The sequence below is a fragment of the Saccopteryx leptura genome, chromosome 1, assembly GCF_036850995.1.
Source record: "Saccopteryx leptura isolate mSacLep1 chromosome 1, mSacLep1_pri_phased_curated, whole genome shotgun sequence".
Lineage (NCBI taxonomy): Eukaryota > Metazoa > Chordata > Mammalia > Chiroptera > Emballonuridae > Saccopteryx > Saccopteryx leptura.
In genome coordinates, this window is record NC_089503.1 from 382,307,999 (window position 1) to 382,330,907 (window position 22,909).

Below are 22,909 nucleotides of genomic sequence, written 5' to 3' on the forward strand. Positions count from 1 at the left end.
TCAACCCCGGTGGCCTGTCGAAACCACCTGGAGAGCTTTTTCAGCAACAGATGCCTGGCTCCGCCCAGAACCTTCTGGACCTTCTGAACAGAGGCTCTGCAGGTGGCCTCTCGCAGCTGCGGTCCCACAGTGCCCCAGGTGAACTGGGCGCAGCTGGCGTAGACAGTCTGTCGGTATGAGTCAGGCCCAAGCAGATGTCTTCTTCCGTGGGGCTTTCTGAGGGCATTTCTGGGTTTTCCAGGTCACTGCCCAAACTTTGTTTCAATCAAGCTCATGTGGTCCCTGGGGTCTTTAAAAAAACACACACGCTTATTATTGTTTAAATTATGAACAGGATGACCTTCTATTTTAACAGTGCTAAGTGGAAGGTCCAGGTTGGGAGCTTGGGGGACTGGCCTGTCTTCCTGCTTCTTTTTATTTTTATTTTTTGATTGATTTTAGAAAGAGAGGAAGGAAGAGAGACAGTGATAGAGACAGGAACATCGATGCGTTCCTGTATGTGCCCCAACCGGGGATTGAACCAGCAACCTCTGAGCCTTGGGCCCACACTCCAACCAACCGAGCTATCTCGCCAGGGCTCTTCCTGCTTCTCACCAGGGGAGTTCCGGTCTCTAACCGAAAGAGACTGAATGAAACTGCCCCAGAAGTGCTGTTTTCACTTATTTGCAATAGGTAAATCCTGCTATGTGTTTTGAAGTGTGGCCCTTTTATTTATTCTCTTCCCCGTTTGGTTTATAAATAAAAGGAAATTTCGAACCGGACTACATTTTAGCAATTCAATGTAAACAAAGCAAACAAGTTCACGGGCACCTGCTGAGTGTCTGGAAGGGCTGCGGGTGCTGCGGCTGCGCAGGCGCAGTGCACCCGTGCCCTAGGCATGGCGCGCGCCTGCACCCCGGGGGGACCTGCGGGTGGTGGGGGGGAACGCAGCCTTTTCCAAGGACCTCATTTTTCAGATGGAGAAGCTCCAGTGATTTGTCAAAGGCCCTACACTGAGCAGGCCATGGAGGCAGGATTTGAACTTAGGACTGCCTGATGCCAAGTCTGGGGCCAGCCTGCTGCTCCGAGTGTGAGGGTCCTCGGGGCAGCATGGGGCTGGTGTTTGTTCCCTGGGCTGTACTGTCGAGTTAGGAATCTCCTTCTGGGCCCTGGCTGGGTGGCTCAGTGGTAGAGCATTGGCCCTCCATGTGGATGTCCTGGGTTTGATTCTCGGTCAGGGCTCATAGGAAAAGCACCCATCAGCTTCTCCACCCCACCCCTTTCGCTCCTCTCTCTACCTCATCTCCTCTTGCAGCCATGGCTCCATTGGAGCGAGTTGGCCCCGGGCACTGAGGATGGCTCCATGGCCTCTGCCTCAGGCGCTAGAATGGCTCTGATTGCAAAGGAGCAAGGGCCCCAGATGGGCAGAGCATTGCCACCTGGTGGGCATGCCGGGTGGATCCCGGTCGGGCGCATGCGGGAGTCTGTCTCTGTCTCTGCCTCCCCTCCTCTCACTAAATTATATATATATATATAAATATCTCCTTCTGTTGCTAGAAACAAAGACCTGATGACAGAGGCTCCAATAAATGAAAGTTGATTCCTAAGTTGAGAGGCAGACGACCCACGGCTGCCGTGGGGCTCCTTGGCCACTAGAGATCCAGGCTCCTGTCAGCTTGCTGCTCCGCTCTCCCCGCAGCGGGGGGTTCTCAACCTTCGCTTCCTGTTAGAACTACCTGGGGAGTCTATAAAAACCCCAAGGCCTAGGTCATACCTCTTACCAATTAAATTAGAAAATCTGGGAGTGGGAAACAGGCCACGAGCATTTTATTTTAAAGATTCCCATTGGATTCCGATGTGCAGCACAGTTTGGGAACCCCTGCCTTGGAGCATTTTGCCTTAAAGTTGCCAAAGGGCTGCTGGGGCGCAGCCATCATGACACATTCCAGGTCGGACGAAGAGAGAGACATTTAAAGAGCAGGCCTACCAGCTGAGCCAGCTTTCTCTAAAGAGCTTCGCCAGAAACCCTCTCTCAATGACTTGTGTTTATATCTCACGGGCTATTCTTAGCTGCAAGGGAGGCTGAGAGGTGTGGCCTTGTAGAGGGGCACATCCTCACTTAAGAGAATGTCAGGGCTTAGTTAGAAAGAAGGGAGAATGGATATTGGGTAGGTAACGTGCAGTTTTTGTCACAAATCCTCATCTCAGGGTCAGCTGGTGTTTCTTGAAACGAGAGAGAACTTGGATGGATGCAAACACTGCTCTCCTCCCCTCCCCTCCCCCCCACACCCTGCCAGCCTGGCTCAGGTGGGGTGGGACGGGGTCTCTGGCTGCTCTGAGGATGAAACTTTATAGAAGATTGAGACCCAGAACAAGGGAGAGACTTGCTTGGGGTCACCCACACATTCATGTGAGGGTCCCCGCTTCCTTTCTGCCGGAGCTCTCCTCCCTTCCTCCCCACCCCCCACACTGTTGACACTCTGTGAGCTTGCTGGGTGGTACCTCTGTGATTTCTGCTGGGTGGTACCTCTGTGATTTCTGCTGGGTGGTACCTCTCCCCCCAGCAAGTGGCTCCTTTCAGCCCCGGCCGCATGACGGCTCTGTGGACCCCCCTGACTCTGAGGAACAGAAACTGAGTGGCTATGTCAGAAGCCATGGGCCAGAGAGTGCTGCAGAGGTGATCTCGCTCATCTTTCTGCCTTTTGGCAGGTCCACACCTACATGAGACCAGGCATGTCCACTGCTGTTTGCTCAGTGCCTCTGGTCCTTTGTTGTGGGGAAGTTCGTCTCATTGTTTGACCTTAATTCAACATAACCTCTTCTCAGAAAGATGCAGGAGCTGAGGCCTCTGAGCTGAACTTAAATATCTCCTTGGTCCTGAGACTTTCCCTGTGTGCTTCTTAAGAAACTCTTAGGAGGCACGCTTTCCCATCTCTGAGAGGGACCTCGGGAAGGTAGAGGTGGGGAGGGGGCTAGACGCTGGTGGCCTCCTCTGCCTGGGTTTGGCTCTGGTGTTCTGGTAAAATGGTGACCTTGGGAGGTCAATATACCTTCCAGCAAAATATATCAGCCCACAAGACAAGCTGCAATTCTTCTTTGCTGTGGGAAGGCCTGGCTTTACTCTCCTTTCTGGAATAAGCCACAAGAAGGCCATGAGATAGGGTCCGAGGTGTGGCAAAGAGTGAGCTTAGCTGCCAGCCAGTGACCTAAAGTGACCCAGAAGCAGAACTTTGAGATTCAGTGCAGGAAGAGACTGAGACCAGAGAAGGTTCGTGGTTTGTCAAGGTCACACAGCAATTGGGTACCAAGGCTGAAATGAAAAGCTATGTCAAGGGACTCTCTACTGGATCTTTCTCATTCTCCCATGTAACCTCCTAGACTCAGGAGAAGCCAGGGCATGTCGACATGGTGTTCATAGGCTCACTGTGTGCATCTCTAGGATCCTCTCCCACCCCTGGAAACCCTATTTTTATTCCCAGTCCACATTGCATCTGGACTACAGGACCTCGGGCTCGTTTGAGGACTCCTGGTTAGATGTTCAAAGCCCTTAATGAAATGTCAAGGAAGCCCTGGGAAGCCCCCTTGTCGGAGGAGGGGGCAGTCAGCTTGGCAGTGTCTCTGTCATACTTCCGTGCTCTATTTTAGGGTTACCAACACGTTAGCCAGCAGGAACACAGCCCCTTCTCCTGGAAGGTTGCTCTAGGAAGACCCAGCAGCCCTCATGTCTTTTCCCAGTGGCTCAAGTTGAGTTGAATCTTGAGGAATTGGGATTCAGGCAAGGAGGTTTCTAGAGACGTGATGGGTGGAGGAAGAGGAGTGTGGTAGGGTACTTGGGGTGTGTGTGTGTGTGTGTGTGTGTGTGTGTGTGTGTGTGTGTATGTGTGTGTGTGAGACCAAATGAGGGCCCTGGGTTGTGGCCGCGTGAGAGAGCGAATAGGGCCCAGCACGCTGGTCAAATTGGTTCGGACTGATGGTCTCAGTTTGGGCTCCCCAGAAGCAGACCCTGAGATAAGGAGCCGAGTGCGGGCAGTTTATCTGAGAGGTGAGCGCGGGGCGCTCAGGTAGGGGACTGGGGATGTGAGACAGGGAAGCAAAGGGAACCGAAAAAAAGGTGCATTGTGAAGCCAGTCACCACCCTGTCTCACCGGGGACCCCCGGGACACTGTGTAAAGCACACACTACACTTCAGAGTTCGCCCATTATGGTGAGGGAGCTGGGGCAGGTACACACCAAACACCGTCTGTCGGTGTGGGCTGCCCCTGGGGGTGTTATTCCTAGTGCTCTCCGCCTGCTGCACACGAGGCAGTGTGGCTGCAGCCTCGGGACAGGAGGGCACCCGCAGCCTGGACTCCAGCCTGCCTAGGCTTCCGTCTGGCTTTTTCAGAACCAGCCTGTGTGGCGGAGCTCTTTGTTCGTAGGTCTTGCCTTTGGGCCGCGTGTATAAGCCCTGAGTCCAGCTGGGAAACTCCCTCCTGCAGCCACCAAACCGCTGAGCTCCTTGTTTCCTTCCTTGCGTTCTGTGACCAGAACTCCAGTCCACTGATTTCCCCAAGAGCCCTCTGGCGGAGTCCAGGCTCTCCCAGGAGGATTGAGGGGCCTCACACCTGGGGAGAGCCGGGTTGTGTGTGTGTGTGTGTGTGTGTGTGGTCGCTGGGGGACAAACCCAGAGTCTCCAGGGTCCTTTGGGCATTGCTGTGGGGCATTGGGGCATGATCGTTCGCTTCCCACCCGCTGAATTCAGCACTAGGAAAGAGGTGGGGACAGTCTCTGACACTAGAAGACTGCCCCTTCTCTCCACAGGCAGGATTCTGTGTGGGTAATAAGGTCGACTTTGTTCTGTCCACTTGCCTCTGCTGGAAAGACACCTCCCGTGGGTAATGCCCGGCCTAGTCTGCACCCCTGAACACCCCTAGGCCTTATGGGTCTGGGTCCGAGTGACACCTTCATCCTGTTGTGAATCTCTCTGTCTCTTCACTGCCAACTGGGACCTGAGATTAATGAACTAATAAAGGGAATTTTTCTTGAGCGCTGTCTATGTGCCTGACACTGTTCTGGGTGACACAGTGGAGAGCAAGACAGAGATGGCCAGGAATCGCAGGTGTGGCCAGTGACAGAGCCAGGAGAGATGGTAGGGCAAATGTCATCACTTGTCAGAAGAGAAACCTGAGGCTAAGAGGGCAAGAGAAGTCCTCAGGCCACACAGCCAATAGGCAGCCCAGCTTGGAATCATGAAAGGTCAGAGGTAATGGGCTTAGAGGTCACCTTGGCCCTAAATGCTCAGTTTTTAGAGGCAGAAACCAGAAGCCAGAAGCAAATGGTCACGTCAAGGTAGCTGCAGGCTCTACCTGCCCGTGAACAAACCCTCTCTCCTACGTCTGTCTCCAAGGCAGATCTGGGCTCTCATTTACTAAAGGGAGTGTGTTTGCATGCACGTGTGTGTGTGTGTGTGTGTAACCACTGGCATTGGATAAACTGCTCTCTCGGGCTACCTGGACGGAAACTGAAATACATTCCCCATGTTCTCTGTCCTGGTGCATGCACACTTTATCTGTATTTTTGTGCACAGGTGAAATATATGCGCCTGTGGAGGATCCGCGCATGTGCCAGAGGTGTGTACGTGCGTGCTGATGCTTCACACAGGACGTGGAGATATGTTCAGGGGGGCTGACAATGGGGGGACTGCAGACCTCTTTGGGGGCTTCGCCGGGTCCATCTTTATCCTATTGCCCCTCCTGGATGCCCTTGCCTTGGTTCCCAGGCAGGGGGGCGGTAACGGGCCGTCAGCTGGTGCTTCTGTCCAGCCTGGGTTATGGCTGCCCCATCCCTTCTAGGAGCCCCAAAGCGGGGGGGCAGGGGCATGCCGAGGCTGGCCTGGAGCTCCAGGCTAATTTCCCCGGTCTCCATCGATCCGGAGGCTTCTCCTGAGTCTATTAGCAGTCGGCAAGTGAAAGTATCCCCCATCGCGAGCCCTGACCTGAGACAGGGAGGAATCCATAGCAATTTGTTCAAACAGAAGAAAGCGTTTCCCTCTGATTTGTATTCCAATTTATTCTAGGCAGGAAGGGGGTCAGGGTGGGGAGAGGGGCGAACCCTGGCACTGGAGTTGGGCCTAGGCCCGTCCCCTGTCAGCCCCCATGCCAGCCAGGGTGGCAGCTGGTACTCCCCACGGTTCCTGGGAGAGGGTGGGGCCCAGCGGGGGGACGGGAAGAGAGGCCCGCCAGCCTTCCCAGCAGGCCCTGCTTGGCTGGAGAGATCGGTTGTAGATTTGGTTTTCACAAAACACAAAGCCGCCCACTTGGAGCCTCTCTCCCAGGCACTGGGGACGGTGCCAGGCGTGCGCTCACCCGCTGCGCCTGTGCCAGGGTGGGGGCTGGGCTGGGCACAGAGACACAGTGGCCCCAGCTGGACTGAGTGGCGGGGGGGCCTATTCTTCCCCTGAAGCCCTCCCCAGCCAGCCTGGCAGGGACGGAGTTGCTTGGGAGCAGAGGGGACCTGGCACCCTGGAAAAGCTTCTGTGCAGGGCGGGAGACCCTCACGCAGGGCCCCTCACCACGGGGCCCAGAGTGCCTCCCCACAATGCAGTGCGAATGCTTCAGGTCTAAGCAAATTGTGGCCCATGGTGTCCTGACCAGGAAGTCTCTTTTGAGCTGACCTTTATTAAGTACCTACTACTTGCTGGGCGCTGGGCCAGGGCTACCACGTATCCAGTCCCTGCAGGGTCCAGTCTTTCTCGTGTGCCTCAGTTTCCTCCCTGAAGCTTCTCCACCCTCCCACACACTTCTGTCACCTCCCTCACCCACCTCGGCTTAGTCTTTCCCTTCCTCCTGGGAACCTTCTCCCTTCCGCCGAGGGTGACCCTGATGAAAGTTTCAGGTCTGATGGCTCTGCAGCCCCCTTGTTCCAGGAGGACCTCGTAGACAGGCTACCTCGTTTTCTTCTGGGCCACTTCCTTTGGCCCCACCTCACCCTCCCCTCCCCACCAAGGTCCAGGCCTTTGCAGAGGTAGCACCATGGCAACCACAGAGGAGGATTCTGGGAAGGGTCCTGCAGTTCCCTGCGGGGGAGGGGGGCCCACACTGTTTTTTCCCCTCATTTGTCATAGCCCTCAGGGAGGGGAGTAAGCGGAGAAGTTCTTCACACTGAGGTGTCAGCGACTAGCAGCTCTGAGGTCAGCGGTGGCACATGACTCGCCAGGCTCCATGACACCACCAAGGTCTAATTTCAGAAGCAAGCACACTAAATATATCAAAGTCGATGAATAATCATCTCTCTGGCTCAGGTGGGGTAGAGGGAGGGAGTATGGAGTGGAGGCTTCTGAACCAGATCTGGGTTCAAGTTCTGTCTTAGCCACTCACAGGCTGTGTGATCTTGGGGAGGTTCCGCCCTGTGCCTCCGTGTCCTGGTGCACAGGGTGGTGACAATAATAGCACCTTCTCAAAGGGGTGGTGGTGAGGAGGAAGCGAGAGAACGGGTGGAAAGCCATTGTTAACAGCAGCCTGGCTTGTGGGGAGCAGATGACCCAGCTGTTCAGAGGAGGACCTGCTGAGTGAGTGATTCCGGAGCCCAGGTTCGGCTCAGGAAGCTGACAAGTCAGAGGCTGCCGCCAGGAAAGTGACATGTGAGACTCCAGGTATAGGCATGTGTGACAATATTGGGGGAAAGGGAGCAAACCCCAGAGGCTGGTCTAGGAGAAGGGATGGCAGAATTGCAGCCCCGCCCCCATTCTCCCCTTGGTGAAGATTAGAACAGGGGCAGAATTGCAGCCCCGCCCCCATTCTCCCCTTGGTGAAGATTAGAACAGGAGCATGCCCTTTGAGTTACTCTGTAGGTCAGGAGACAGCCCTATCACTGCCCATCCCAGACCTCCCCTTCCTCCTAAGGGGCAGTGCCCCCTTCTCCATCCCCAGCCCCCAGGAGCCTCCTAATGGCAGTGACTTTTCTGTGCCTGGCTGTGATTGAACTCTGATCCAATTGGCCTCCCCCACCCCCCCAAGTCCTTCACTTTTCTCTCCCAACCTGCTGGGTTTCAAACCATTTACAAGTTGTTCAGAGGCTCAGCATTGTAATCAGATCCTACAGAGCATACCACTTATGTGGCTTCTAAGATTTTAGCCCCAAATGGGAGAGAAACCCTTCAACAATGGAGAGAAAAATGAGAATAATTAAGCGGGGGTGGGGTGGGGGGAAGGGCAGGTATGGCATTTCCTGACTTTAAAGAAAACATGCTCCTAAACTTCATGCTTCTCAAATGGACTCTTGCAAAAGAAAGATTGTTCATCCCTTTCAAGGGTATAACATGCTTTCCATCCCGGAGTTGTTCACCTTTTGAAAGGGACACAGAGAACAAGTGACAGTTTAATATGCTAGGTGCTGATGAGTGTTAGGAAGAACAACACAGCAGGGAAAGAGAGAGCAATGGGGGGGGGGGTGTTGTCGTCTTAAACAGGGTGATGGGAAAGGCCTCTCTTGAAGAGAGCTGAAGTGGTGGGTGAGCTCTGGAAATCTGGGGGAGAGCTCCTTGCAGCAGAGGAAGCTGCAAGTGCAAAGGCCCGAAGGTGGGTGTGGGCTCGGCCGACTGGAAGAACGACAGAGAGCAGGGCGGCCGCAGCAGCGGCGGGGAGGAGGGCAGAGAACAGAAAGTGGGGATGGGAGCCAGTGACAGGGGTGTGTCAGGCTATTGGAAAAACACTAGCTTTGATGCTAAGCAAACTGGGAGCCGTGGTAGGGTTTTCAGCAGAGGAAGATCCGATTTTGTGTTGTAAGGGGACCCCTTTGGCTGCGTGCACGGAGAGCAGATTAGACCAGGTAAGGAAGGAAGCAGGCTAGGCCCAGCGGGAGGCTGCCGCAGTAATCCAGGCACGAGCCAGTGGTGGTGTCTAAGGGCTCAGAGTCAGGATCAGTTCTGAAGGTGGAGTGGAGAGGTGGGCTTGCTGGTGGACTGGGTGTGGGGTGCGGAAGGGGATAGCAGAGGGACAGTGTGTCTCACTAACGTGTGGGTAAGAAGTGGCCCTCAGGCCTTGGGGGTATGAGGGGGAATAAGGGCTGTCCTCCTGACGTCAGCAAATGAAGAGAGGCATACAATGACTCAGACCCTTGCATCTGGCTCCCTGGATTTCACCCGCAGAGCCAACCCCCCTCCTGCCTCTTAAGTTGGGATGAAGGCCTGGCCCGGAGGAGCTCGGCAGAGGCAGCTCGAAGAGGTTTCAAGCAGTCAGGTTGTGGCACTCACAATCACACCGGCATCTGGGTGGGGTGATGCCCACGAACCCCCCCCCCCCAGCGGCCGGGGGTGGGAGGATCTGTGTACAGCCTGGCGGTGGTAGACACCCCCCCCCCCAGCCCCTGGAAACACTGTCCTTCCCTCCCCCGCCCTCTGTCCTGGGGTCTAAGGCCCCACCTGCTCCCAAGCTGCAAGATTGATTTTGCTTTCAGGGTTGTTACTGTTATTATTACCCACTTAAACAACTTCATAGGAGGGGGAAAAAAAAGGAATCTAGTGACCATCAAACATCAGCCATTCATTCTAAACTCCCTGCCCATACCTGTCAATATATTTTTACATAGCAGTAAAACAGTGGTCCGTGCTGCTTTCTTGGACGACTTTATCTCCTGCGCACGTCTCCCGGTATTGACTGGGCCCTCAGACCTGTCACTTTAATGGCCTTGGGGCACCCCCCTGCATCGACGCGCTGGAGTTTGGTCACCATTTCTCCATTTGCTGGACATTTGGGCAGACGCCAATTTCCCTCTCTTCTAAATTGCTCTGCCGTGAATATCCTTATGTGAATTACCTTTTCCTTTTAAATATTTCCTTGGGGCCTATTACCCAAAGTGAGAGTGCCTAATAGGTCATCGGAGAGGAACAGTTTTATGGTCCTCATTTCGCCCTGCCGGGTTGTGCTACACAAAGTTGGAGCCGGCCTCAACGCACAGCCCAGCCACAGGGGGATTTTATCGCTTTAATATATTTTCACTGGTTTGATCGGTGCATCGCGGCCTGCTTCCTAACTTGCAGTTTCCACTTCCTGAAGCCACATTTGGGTCTCGCAGCACCTAACGAGACCTAATCTGTGCAGAGCTGGATAGCTTGCACGTCGCTTTCTGGTATGTCATCGCACTTATTAACACACTGTGCACCTAAGATGAGTCTCTATTTTATTTGACGGACTGAGGTTGAGTCAAGTTCCGTGCTAGAGTGGAGCCTCAGGCAGTACTTGCAGGTTTGGCTGGAAGGGACTCCCACCCACCTGCCACCATCCCCTTCTTTCTGAGGGCCGGGGTCCCCAGATGTTCATTTCAGCCCAAACCCAGTGCCTCAGGCCTGTGTCTGCCCTCCGCCCACAGCCAGGCCTTGCCAGGTTCCCGGCAATGCCCTGTTCTAATGTGGGGCTCGGGGGAAGCCACGGGGCTTTGGGTCAGGCGGGGCTTTGGGGTTCTCCGCTTCAGCAAAGCTACAGCTCCCTCCATTTTCTGGCCGAGGACTGGTCCAGGCTCTGCAGTCTGGGTTGGGGCCTTGAACTTGGCAGTTTTCTCTGGTCCCAGGATGAGCCCCATCCCTAGTGCTGGGAATGGGTACGCGGGAGCCTCAGGCTCCTGGGGGGACAGGGTCACTCGGGGGGCTGCCAGGGTCCTCACTGGACACTGCAATGATGCTGCAACTCTCTGACCCGGGGACTGTTTTTATGGCAGACACCTGGGGAGAGCATTTGGTTTTGTGCTGCTCCCTTCTAACTACACGTCTGGAGTATCACAGAGGCAGCCTGTGCTGTGCGTGGTGGAGCCCATTCTTGTAGTATTTAACACTCACGGTCGGAAACACTCTTATGCCCATTTTATAGGCAGGAAGTCGAGGCTCCAGACGAGAGGTTACATGGTTGGTCCCAGACCACACAGCAGTCACTGCAGCAACCCAGACGAGAGCCCGCTCCTTTGGGTCAGCAGGTATGCTGAGGCACACGGGCACTCGGTCACATCTAGTCTGAGTTGCTCTCAGAGCCCAGGGCCATGTGCAGTGCGGTGATGGCGTCCCCAGGACCAGCAGAGTGTGGTGGGTCTGGGTCGTTGGGACTCATGCAGGAAAATTTTACATGATTAACCCTGTGTCCAGGGGACCCCATATCCTTAGGCCAGGCAGGCTCAGGTCCTGGGTGCCGAAGCTGCTCTCTGCCCTGATAAGTGGCCACCTCTCTTTCCCACCATCATCCTGTGTGTCCTCCTGGGGGAGTTTTCCCTCCAGTGACGACCTCTTTTAGCCCATCTGATGTTCTGCTCTCTGGGGATTATAGCTCTTGGCGTCCCCCCAAAAGTAGCTCTCCCCATTCAGTTGTACATTTTCCTCTAGCAGGCCCTTGAAGGGGTTTCCAGGGGGTCCCAGACTATATTATCAAATGGAAGAGGAACTGAAGTTTATGGAGCACTTACTAAATAAAAGTCATTGTGCTCCGTACCCAATGAACATTATCTTATTTAATCCACACAACCCAGAAGTAATTGCCTCTAGAGCAGGGGTCCCCAAACTTTTTACACAGGGGGCCAGTTCACTGTCCCTCAGACCGTTGGAGGGCCGGACTATAAAAAAAAAAACTATGAACAAATCCCTATGCACACTGCACATATCTTATTTTAAAGTAAAAAAACAAAACGGGAACAAATACAATATTTAAAATAAAGAACAAGTAAATTTAAATCAACAAACTGACCAGTATTTCAATGGGAACTATGCTCCTCTCACTGACCACCAATGAAAGAGGTACCCTTCCGGAAGTGCGGCGGGGACCGGATAAATGGCCTCAGGGGGCCGCATGCGGCCTGCAGGGCCGGGCCGTAGTTTGGGGACCCCTGCTCTAGAGCCTCAGATGTAATATTATCACCATTTTGCAGATGAGGAAACTGAGGCTTCAAGAGGTTAAATAAATGACTTACCCAAGGTCACATAGTTATTAGATGAGAGCTAGAGCCCCACCTCCTGCCTCTGCCACCCCACCATCTGGGCAGCCCCTCAAACGGGCAGTTACAGCCTTGGGTGAAGCAGTGCCCACCCTGAGGCTTGTGCCTTTCTGCTTTCTTCCCGAGTGTCCTGTCTACACTGGTTAGAGCTGCCTTAACCCCTCATTGTTGAGAGTTTTGATCCCAGTGCTGTGGGGCCCACCAGGGAGAAAGTCCCTTTGTCGTTTTCCCCAGGGGTCCTCAGAGTCCTCATTTACAGGGCTCTCCAGGTGGCCTGTCCTGATATCCCGGAGTTCCATGTGTGGTGAGCAGATTAGACTTCCACTGGTACTCAGACAATGAAGAGTCTGTGAGCATAATAACCTGGCAGTCCGAACCTGCGTGCCTTCTGCTGCGGCCGGGATGTGGGTGCAGCGGTGCCGAACATTCCTAGGGACTGGGGCACAGATGGACTGGCCACGGCTTTCAGCAGAGGAGGGCTGCCCGGAGCGCCAGGCTCTGCCAGCAGCATCAGGCTCTGCCAATGGGCCCCGGCCCCGCGCGCAGTGGTGACGGGCGGGCGGGCGGGCAGCCGCAAGCCCTGCGTCTGACCACAGCTAGGTTGTCCGCACCGTGATGGTGACAGGGTGGCCACCTGCGCATTAATCCTTTCAACCAGGCTTGCTCTCCACCCTCAGTGACAGCACCCTTGTAAACTGGAGGTCAGAGGCACACACCCTTGGGCGGGAGAGCGAGTTCTGCAGCCAAAGGGGAGGTCGGCTGAAGAGGGGTTTGATTTTGATGAGCAGAGAAGCCCTGCGGGGGAGAGCAGCCTTGACTGTCCGCAGTCTGGGGAGGCAGGGCTTCCTCCCGCGGGGGGCGGGGCCTCGGTTGGCTCTGCACCCTGGCGCCGGGGGCAGGGCAGTTCACCTAATAGGTGCTCAGGAAATGTTACAGGGGAATCAATGAATCAATGGCACATTAACAAGTGACTTCGTGTGCCCTTGGAAGGGTTGGGAGGCCCCGGAGGGAGAGGGAGGATGGGGAGGGAACTGGCTCGGATAAGGGCCTGTCAGGTGTACAGGGCAGACAGAGTGTGCTGTGCGTCTCCTCCCGGTGACCCGCACATTAGGGGATGGTGCCGGCTGGGTGGGACTTTCAAACTGGTTTTCCATCAGAGAATTGGAGCCTCCCCCAGACCTGGGATGCTCCTGAGAAGTCACCTGGCCCATCCTGGCTGGCTGTGAACAGGGGACAGGCTTCAGCCAGCTCCGAAGCCAGCTGGTTGGTGAAGAGCACAGAGGGCACGGTTCACCCGTGGTCGATGGTCCACGGGAGAGGCGCACATGCAACATCCCCGGCAGGAGGAGGCCCAGGTGGAGCCGGCGGGGTGCCTGCCCTGAGAGCCTCCTCCCAGACTCCAGCTGTCATTCTCTGAGCAGCTAATTAAAAGAGAAAAACCTGTTCATATTTCAGCACTGTTAACCCCACTAAATCATTGTGTCCATTTGCATTACATGCACAAAAGATCGATAAATACGTGGGTGTTGGGAGCTGGGAGGGTAGGGGAAGGGTCGTTTCCAAGGCCGCTGCCGGTGACTGGGACGGGCCCACCTGCAGCTCAGTCCTGCGCTGTCCTCAGCTCTGCGCTAGCACCGGGGGACTGGACATGCGTGGGGCTAAGCACACAAGTCCGAGAGTCAGACAGACACCCAAGCGGGCGTCTTACTTAATTTAACCTCTCTGAACCTCAGCTTCCACATCTGACAAATGGGAACAATAACAGGCTTGTTTGAGTGATAAATAAAATAATAGCTATAAAACACGATGCAATGCTGGCACAGAGTAATCTGTCCCCTTGTGTGTGCGTTGTTATGCTGTTGTTGTGTTATTGGGGGTGGGGGCGACCTGAGACCTAACTCCAGCTCACAGCACTCCCTCCCTCCTTCCTTCCTGCCTCTCCGCCGTTATCCCAGCTCTTTTAGACGGTGCACTTCCCTAGGGCGGGGCCCGGTGCCATCGCTGCCCGTACCCGGGCACCAAGCTTAGCCCCTTACACTCATAAGGATTTGCTGGATGACTGATGGAGGCCAGGATCAGAACAGAGATCCTGATTCCACATTGCCTGGCCCAGAACACTCAGAGATGCTTATGGGAGGGGGGGGGGGCGGTTCGGATGGTGGTACCTACCCTGCTGCCTGGCAACTGGGCAGACAGAACCAGCGCCAGGCAGGGGAGTCTGCAGCCCCCCTTCTCCTTTTCTCTCCTTGCCTTCTCCCTATGCTGCTCTCTGCCTGGAAGTTTCCCCAGCCTGCAGACCCTCTTCCCCCGAAAGGGGTCAGGGGCAGGAAGCAGGACGACAGCCCCGGCGTGGCTCCCACTGACCTTGACAGATGTGCGCTGAGAGGCCGCCGGAGGAGAGCCAGTGGGCTGTCGCAGGTTTCCCGGCGGTGCCCTGTCTGCCTGCCTCCTCTGGCTTTCCCCGTCCTGTAGCACCCTCGTGCCCTTTGACAGAACCCCTGCCCCCTGGCCGGGAGCCAGGAGGAAGTTCTCTTCTCTGGGTTGGGGGCATCCTGGATGGAATTGGCCTTCTTGGTACCAGTGAGAATTCTGTTGCTCAGTGGGCAAGTTGCAATTAGCCTTTATGTGAGTCTTGGGAGTTTGCGGCTTCCTCGCCCGGCCTGCTGGGTGCTGGCTGTCCTGGCCCCCAGCTCTCATGTGAGGTGTCGACTTTTTGAGGAGAGAAAGGAGTGAGCTGATTGGCCAGAAGCGTTGTGCTAGGGCAGAGGTCCCCAAACTTTTTACACAGGGGGCCAGTTCACTGTCCCTCAGACTGTTGGAGGGCTGGACTATAAAAAAAACTATGAATAATCCCTATGCACACTGCACATATCTTATTTTAAAGTAAAAAAAACAAAACAGGAACAAATACAATATTTAAAATAAAAAACAAGTAAATTTAAATCAACAAACTGTTCAGTATTTCAATGGGAACTATGCTCCTCTCACTGACCACCAATGAAAGAGGTGCCCCTTCCAGAAGTGCGGCGGGGGCCAGATAAATGGCCTCAGGGGGCCGCATGCGGCCCGCGGGCCGTAGTTTGGGGACCCCTGTGCTAGGGACTTGCTATTTCTGCCCCAACTGTCTCATGATGATGCCGCCCCATGGTTCAGATCTCTCATGCCACTTGACTATTCTCAGGCACGGGACTGGTTGTGTGTGTGTGTGGGGGGGGGGGGGCGGTGTTACTTGATTCCACAGCCTTAGTTTTGTATTGAGTATCGAATCAGCACTTTTCCACTTGTTATATACAACACTTCTCTCTCTCAAGATGTTAGGAGATACTCTGTGAAGAAAGGGCTTCATGGTCAAATGCTCTTGGAAGGCGCTGGATTAAACCAAGTTAACGGGTGTGTTTACTGCAGGACTTTTCAGAGCCTTTAATAATGTGCTTGTGTGTGCTGAGACTCACTGAGGAGAGAGAAGATGCCGTGTGCTTATTTGGCGGTGGACTCTCTATCGACGGTCACTTTATGGAACACAGTGTGGGGACAGGGTTTTTCCTCTTTTTCGTGGGGGTGTATTGATAGAGTTCGGAGAGTGAGATAGGAAAGGTCTGATAGACCGGAAGCAGGGAAACATACTTGGTTCCAAAATCCTGTCCTGTTTTCTCTCCACCAGTGTGATATCAAACAGAGACGATCCAATCCTGGGGTGTCCCCAAAGCTCCCGGGAACCCCTGATAAACACCAGCTCTAGGGCCTGTGCCCAGGGTCCGAGCTGGTTCCACTGGGCTGGGAACCTGTGCTGTGACAGGCTCCCCAGATGACACGAGCGGGGCTGAGGGGGCGTCCGCGGGGGGCGTCCGGGGGGCGTCCGAGGACTGCTGGGACAGTGAACTGAGTTGCAAGCTGCCAGGTGGAAGGCCTGGGTTTGAGTCCCAGGTCTACAACTGTCCTGTGACATGGGCATGTCCTTCTTGGGGTCTCTGTCTCCTTCCTGCCTCTCAGACCTGGGCGAGGAGCTTGAAAATGTACAGCAGACCCTGGGAATGCATCAACCCTCGTCATCTGTGGCAGAAAAGCCAGGGTCCCGTCATGAAGAGGGCTTCAGGCCCCCGGGGAGGCGGGTTCCTGACAGGAGTGCACGGGTAGGCTGCGCACTGTGCACCAGACACTGTTTTAAACACCTTACCTGGGTTTACTTACTTAGTCCTCACAACAACCCCATTTTACAGCTGAGAAAACTAAGGCTTAAGTAACTTGCTGAAAGCTAGGTGCGGGTTATGGTAAGAGGAGTGCTCGGCGAAGGGCCCCGCCCCTGCGTTCCAAGCCCACAGAGCCCCGCGCAGCCCTCAGCGTGAGTCTGACCGTATTCATGAAACACCCCTACTGGCTTAAGGTCTGCTTTGAGTGTTTCCACTCCTGGAGTGTAGAGGGGGGCCCCAGTGGGGGGCCCCCTGCTCCCATCTCTCGCTCCTATTTGATCACCTCAGGAACCGTCATTTAGGGAGAGCACACGCACCGTTGGACCAGGTGTTTTATTTATATATATATATATATTTTGTCGTAAACTCTCACACTAGCCCTGGGCAAAGGCACTATAGTTCCCATTTTGTAAATGAGGAGGCTGAGCGAGGCTCAGAGAGATGAAGTAATTTGCCCCGTGCCACCCAGCGAGTGGGTCGCAGAGCCAGGGATTCATCCCAGACTGTCAGCTCTTTCCATCTCTCCAAAGCAGGTCTCTTCTCCGCCCACCGGTCCTTGTCATGCACCCCGTCCAGGAGCCGTCTTAGCACTTCGCACACCCGGAAACCATGCTGTTCATGTCTGTTTTCTGCTTTGCTGTCCGTCTCGCCGAACACGCGCTCTCAGCGCTGGCCCTTGTTGGCTTTCCATGACAGCCTCTTCGGCACCCAGCGCCGCGGCCGGCTCGAAGCGTTCGTTGTTGACAGGCTGAATGAAAGGATTATGTCCTGGTGCCTCTTGCCTCTTAATCAGAAGATGCTGCTGTTGGCAGTGCCGTCCTGAGGCGTGGAGGGGGAGGCTGGGGTTCCGTGGGACAGAGCCCCTTTGGGGCCTGCGACTCGGTGGGGCTTTCTGTTGGTTCAGGGTCAGAAACACGGTTCGAGATGTTCCAGGGGTGAGCAAAGTGTGGGAGCACAGGGACTCATGCTAACGAGACTCAGCGGGGGTGGGAGGTGGGGTGAGGGACTAACTGGAATGCCCAGGGCAAGGGGGTCTGGGTGCTTTGCTACTAGCCAGGACTCCTCCAAAAGGAACAGCTACACCTGGGAGAAGTCAGCCCTGGGGACCGGCTCGTTGTGCAGGTGTCAGAGCCAAGGGCGTGGAGAATTGTAATGGTTAGTGACATAAAGGAAACAGGGTCATCTCAGTGGGCAATGTCATCAAAGAGAGGTGGATGCTATTTTTATTTTTTAATTTGAAGTATAATTTAGATACTAAAAATTCTTAAATAACTTGATACATTGTTACATGTGCTTCTATCAGTGTAACCACCCCTCAGATTAAGATGCAGAACATTTTATTCCCACCAGAAGGGATCTCATCTTCACCCTAGGAAGTTCTCTTGCTTCCTTGCCAGTAAATAAACCCCCACTCCTACCCAGGGGCAACCTCTGTTTAGATCTCGGTTACTACAAGATTGGTTTTTCCATTTTTAAATTTCAAATAGATAAAATCATACATTATTTACTCATTTGTATGCAAATTCGTTCACTTGAACAAATTGTGCCCGTGGGGTTCACTAATGTTGCTGTGTCTACCAGAAGTTCCTTTTTCAGTTCTGTGTAATATTCTATGGCATGAATATGCCAGAATTTATTAACCTGTGTTACCTTTGATGGACATATGGGTGGTTTCTTTTTTTTTTTTTATTTTTTTTTTATGGGTGGTTTCTTGTGAGCTTTAATGAATAAAGCTACTATGAATATTCTATTGGTTGGTTGTCATAAGCACTCACTTCCACGGGGTATATACCCCAAAGGGGAACTCCTACGTCATGGGTACACACTTGTTTAGTTTGAATGGGTACTGCTGAGAATCTTTTCCAAAGTAGTTCTACCGTTTTAAAGTCGGATGGTCTTACTGATCTTATCAAAGAAGGTTGGATAATCTTAATGATATCATCATCCATAATGCCCACTCAGGGGCCCATCTCCAGTGAGGGGAATATACCTGTTAGGTGACAAGAGGCCTTGTGCCTGCTGGCCAGGTCCCATCTGTTCTGGCCTGTGCTGGCTGAGTCCTGAGAATGGTTAGCTCTCCAGCTCTTTCTCAATATTCCTCATCTATCACCAAAGCTTCTGTCATTACAACACTGCCTGGCTCTGGGCAAGCCGCAGTGTCCAAGCTTATAGCTTATCTTCTATGGGAGCCCATGAAATCAGTGTCTACCTTGTTGAGAGACACCCCGGGCCTCTTGTAGACATCCATGTGGCCTCCTGGGCTTATCAGCAATGCACATCAATTCTTGGTTGGTTGTTTACTGAAGAGGTTTTCTGGGGACTCCGGCCACAGACGGCTATCTCTACCATATTTCAGGGGGCGACGGTGTCAGACCCATTCCCCAGATTCTAGGGTGCATCTTATACAGAGACTGTGCACTGGTTCTAAAGTTCATAGAAAGGGCGAATTGAAAAAGACCTTCGAGGTCATCTGATCCACTGCCCTCTTATGGGTGGGGAAGCTCAGGCCCATGTATGTCTGACTTGGCCAAGGTCACACAGCTTGTCTCCTGACAGCTAGTCTAGATTCATTCCTCTGGGGCGCCAGGCAAGCAGGCTGGTCACCTGGACACTCAGACTCTGGGTTGGAGGCAGCTGCCATAGACAGTCTCTTCTGGTTAAACATGGCTTGAGTCACTCCCAACCGCGGCCCCACAAGCTTCTCAGCCTGCAGCCAGCTGCCTCTGTGGACGCCTCTCTGTAACTGGTTCTTGGCTGTCCCGTCACCATTGCTTGGAGAGACTCTGTTAAGCCACGACTGTGTCAGCTGTAGCACAATAGTGTTCTATTCAGCACTTCTCATTTATGCTGTCGTTGTGAGTTCTCAGGGGTGGTAGCTTTCTCTCCATTTCGGAGAGGAGAAAACAAAGGTCCAGAGATCACTACTGGCTTTCCCTCGGTAAACCACAATATATAATGCAGGACTCCGTTCTGTCGACTGGCACGTAGGCCCCGTGTTCTTTGAGGTGTGGGTCAAAAGCTGCCTCTTCCATAGAGCCTTCTGTGATTCTTCCTCCAGCAGATGGTGAGGTCTCTCTCCTCTGACCCCCTAGGGACTTCTATACCTCTCGTACAATGCTTAGCAACTTCACCATGGGGTATTCTTGTAGACTCATTAATTCAAGATCCTTTGAGTGCCTGCCGTATTTCAAGCCTGTGCTGGGGCTACCAAGATGAAGTTCATAGTCTGATAGGCAGAAAGATAAGAACCCTGAATTGCATAGACATACAGACTGATGCTTTGTTGTTGTGCTGGGGGAGTGACCCATACAAAAGGAGGAGGGATCGTGCAGGTCAACCATGGGGCACTTCCTGGAGGAAATCACACATTTTATGTACAGTTGTGATCTCACCTCTGTGCACCTCCTTCCGTACCCTGGTTGGCTCTCCCACCTCCACGCTCTCCACCATCAACTGTGAAATTGGGAGCATACAGGCGTGAACTTGGTGGTGGTGGTGGTGGTGGGGAGCTTGCCCTCCTTCCCAAGGCCCAAGAGTTTGTGGGGTGGGAGGTAGTGTGCCTTTAGGACAGTGGGGCTTGATCCTGAGGGAGGCTGTGAGCTTTTCCCGCTCAGTCCTTTTCCTGCCTGGTTCCCTAGCCCTGGGCTCTGTGAGCGAGGTCAGGGAAGAGGCCGTTTTGGTTTGTTTGTTTTTTTTGAGAACTTCTGGGCCCCCTAGAAGGACTTCTGTCCCACGGAGAAGAGGCTGGCTCAGGGAGCCATGAGGGGCGATCAACAGGGTTTGGGTAAGGGGGATGCGTAGTCTGCGGGGTTGGGAGAAGCAGAGCCTGGATGGCTCAGAGCCAGTTCGGGCAAGTGATTTGCTGAGAAAATGCTCTCAGGAGAAACTGTTCCTGAGGGCCTGGGGCCGGGGGTCCGGAGAGCGAACAGCACCACACTCGCCCCATCTTGAGGCAAGAGGGCTGGGCATTTGCACTCGTGTTCGCTGGTCACTGGGAGAGGGGTATGTCTGTTGGGGAAGAGGGTGACCTCCCAGGCATTTCTGGGCCAGGCAGCTCCCGCTGGCTCAGGGCGATTCCCTGGGGAAGGTGAGCGCTGTGCACCCAGCAGCTGGGGATGGATGCACCAGCCAGAAGCTGAGGCTGGGTGAGCACCAGCAGCCTCCCCTGCGGTGGTGTGTGTGCGTGCGTGTGTGTGTGTGTGTGTGTGTGCGCGCGCTGCTAAAACAGTGATGCTCATGGAATGAAAACCTCTCTGTACGGATCACAAAGCCCCTCGCCCTCACCAGATCATTGAAGAGCTCAGATCTCTTGCAAGGGGGGCGGGAGGGGGAAGAACTGCCCCTTCCTGAGTTCCTGGTCCCTCTGGTTCTAGCCTGGAGGCTCTGGGAGGATTCCTTTCTTGGGCTCATTGGGGTCAGGCCTCTGAAGCTTAACCTGGGGAGTTCTGGGCTGACACATCCCCCTGATGCACTCAGGAGGGAGCCTCGGACCCCCTCTGGCCCTGGTGGCCCTTGTCTAAACCTCCCCGCTCTCCGCCAGCTCCAGCGCAGGCGCAGATCGTGCACGCGGGCCAGGCGTGTGTGGTCAAGGAGGACAACATCAGTGAGCGCGTGTACACCATCCGGGAGGGCGACACCCTCGTGCTCCAGTGCCTTGTCACCGGGCACCCTCGGCCTCAGGTAAGCCCCCACCCAGCCTGTGCGGCCCCCTCCTGCCCTCCCTGCCTCACTACCCACCCCCACTCGGGGATCGGGGCTTGAGAAGCCACAGCAGGCGTTGGGGACTGGAGGCGACAGTGGCAAATACACAGAAGACAGGAGACGGGGCTGGAGAAATAGCTGGAAAATAAACTCTGTGGGGAAGGGCTGGAGGCTGCAGGCTTATTCACCTGAAAACGCTGACGGCCAAGGGGAAGAATGAAGGCCAGCTACTCAGCTCCACTCCATGCCCCTCTCCGTGAGCAGACACGCCCTCAGGTGCGGCTTCAGCCCCCGTGTGAGGCCGTGTGCCAAGCTCCGTGCTACGCGCTCTCTCCAGTGTTTTCTCTCTGGCCCCTCACAACCATGCTGTGAGGGAGGCATTTGTGCCCCCACTTTGCAGCTAAGAATATAGAGGTGCAGGGAGGTTGGGCAGACTCCCGAGGTCACCCAGCTCTTGCGAAGGTGGGAGCAGAATTTAGTCCAGAGTCAGTGTTCCCCTTAGCTTGGCGCACTTCCTCCCAGCATATTCGTCTTTGGATTGGGGGCTCCAGGAATTACCAGCAATGTACAATACAATCTCTACTTCAGGAGGCCTCTGGTAGGCAAGCCCTACTCTCTTGAGGTTAAAAGACTCAAAGCAATTAGAGAGCAACAGATGCTGAGGATCTGGAAATGCCAGGTGAATGTTGTCCCTGACCAGCTGAATGATGCAGACAGGAAGTGTAGGCTGGTTAATCACGGAGAGCAGACAGGAGGCAGCGGGAGGCAGTGGGCTGGAGGGATGGGCGAAATTCCCTGGCGAGCTGCTGTGACCTTTAAGAGCAGCAGCAAAGATTTCGATTGGAGCCTAAGAAGGAGAGTGAAATGTGAAGTCCTTTTCTTCGGGATAATTTTGGGAACAGGGATGGCTTGAGTAGGTTTGGCCTCGAGACGAGCAGATGGACAAGGAAACCCCTATAGACTCTTTCAACCTGAAACCAGAGTCGCCGCTTTCCCCTGCTCGAAGGTGTGTTTAGAAGGGAAAGCAAGGCTGCCAGTCGTCAGGTTCGTGTTTGTGTCAGGTGTGGCTATTAAGGACGGTCCTCCCCGAAGCCAGGGAGGCAGCTGCGCCATCTCTCCCTACGGCTGCCCTGGCCGTCTGCCTGTGTCCCTTGTGCAGCACGTGTATGAGTCATCTGTGGTGGCGGCGGCGTGTCCACGTGTTCCTTTTCCTACTTCCATCCGTGGTCTCACTGCTTTTCCTGCACCTACGCTCAAACCCCTGGGCTCCTATCTGGTTCTGTTCCGTGTCATCCTCCCACACTTGCTAGCCTCTGAGGCCTTTCTTTTTTATGCTCTTGCATGGTCTTCTCTTCTGAATTCCTCATCACTCCCCTCGGTCAGACCTTCAGTCTTGTTCCTTGGTCCACACCGTAGAAGACTCTAACTGGCCTCCCATTCTCCCAGATCTCCCCCTCCAACCCATTCCTGCACCCTGATCCCAGAATCCTCTTCCTCTAGCCTTGCTACGCCATAGCCCTCCCCCGTCCAGAAACCTTCACTGGCTCCCCGTTACCTGCCAGACCCCGTCCAGGCTCCTGGAGGTAGAGTGGAGGACCTCCTACAATCTGGCCTGCGCTTGCCTTTCCTGTTTTTCCTCTCTCTGCCATCCTCCTCTTACCCTGTGCTCCAGCTGAGCTTGCCCGAGAACACCCTGTTTATTCCTGCTCTCACAAACACTGCTGCCCGCCTCTCCTGAAATGCTTTCACTCATAGTTCCTTTCCACTCACCTCATCACAACAAAGGTTTATTGAGTACCTGCTGTGTGGCAAGCACTGCGATGGGGCCCAAGGACGCAGCTACGCTTCCTGTTGTCAAGGAGCATCCGGGCTTTAGGGGAGCAGCAGCGTCTCATGGCCAGGCTGGGGTCAGGCTGGGGGACTGAGAGGGCATGGGGTTCTCTACTCCAAACATCAATATAGAGGGAATCCCTAAGGCCAAGATGAAGAAGGTACCGACAGTGAAGGTAGTGAGCAGAAGCTGAAGAACTTGGTCCTTGCAGGGCCTTGGACTCCGTGGACCTCAGCAGTAGTAGTACTGATGCACACACGGAGGG

General features: G+C 54.4%; 1 protein-coding gene across 1 annotated transcript in view; it reads left to right on the forward strand.

Annotated features, from left to right (window-relative positions):
- The window catches only part of MDGA1 (MAM domain containing glycosylphosphatidylinositol anchor 1), a 61,496-nt gene that overhangs the window by 10,550 nt on the left and 28,037 nt on the right, over positions 1-22,909 (forward strand). Inside the window, exon 2 of the mRNA XM_066359507.1 lies at positions 20,653-20,792. Within this exon, the coding sequence (XP_066215604.1) occupies positions 20,653-20,792 (140 nt within the window). The remainder of the gene's footprint in view (positions 1-20,652; positions 20,793-22,909) is intronic.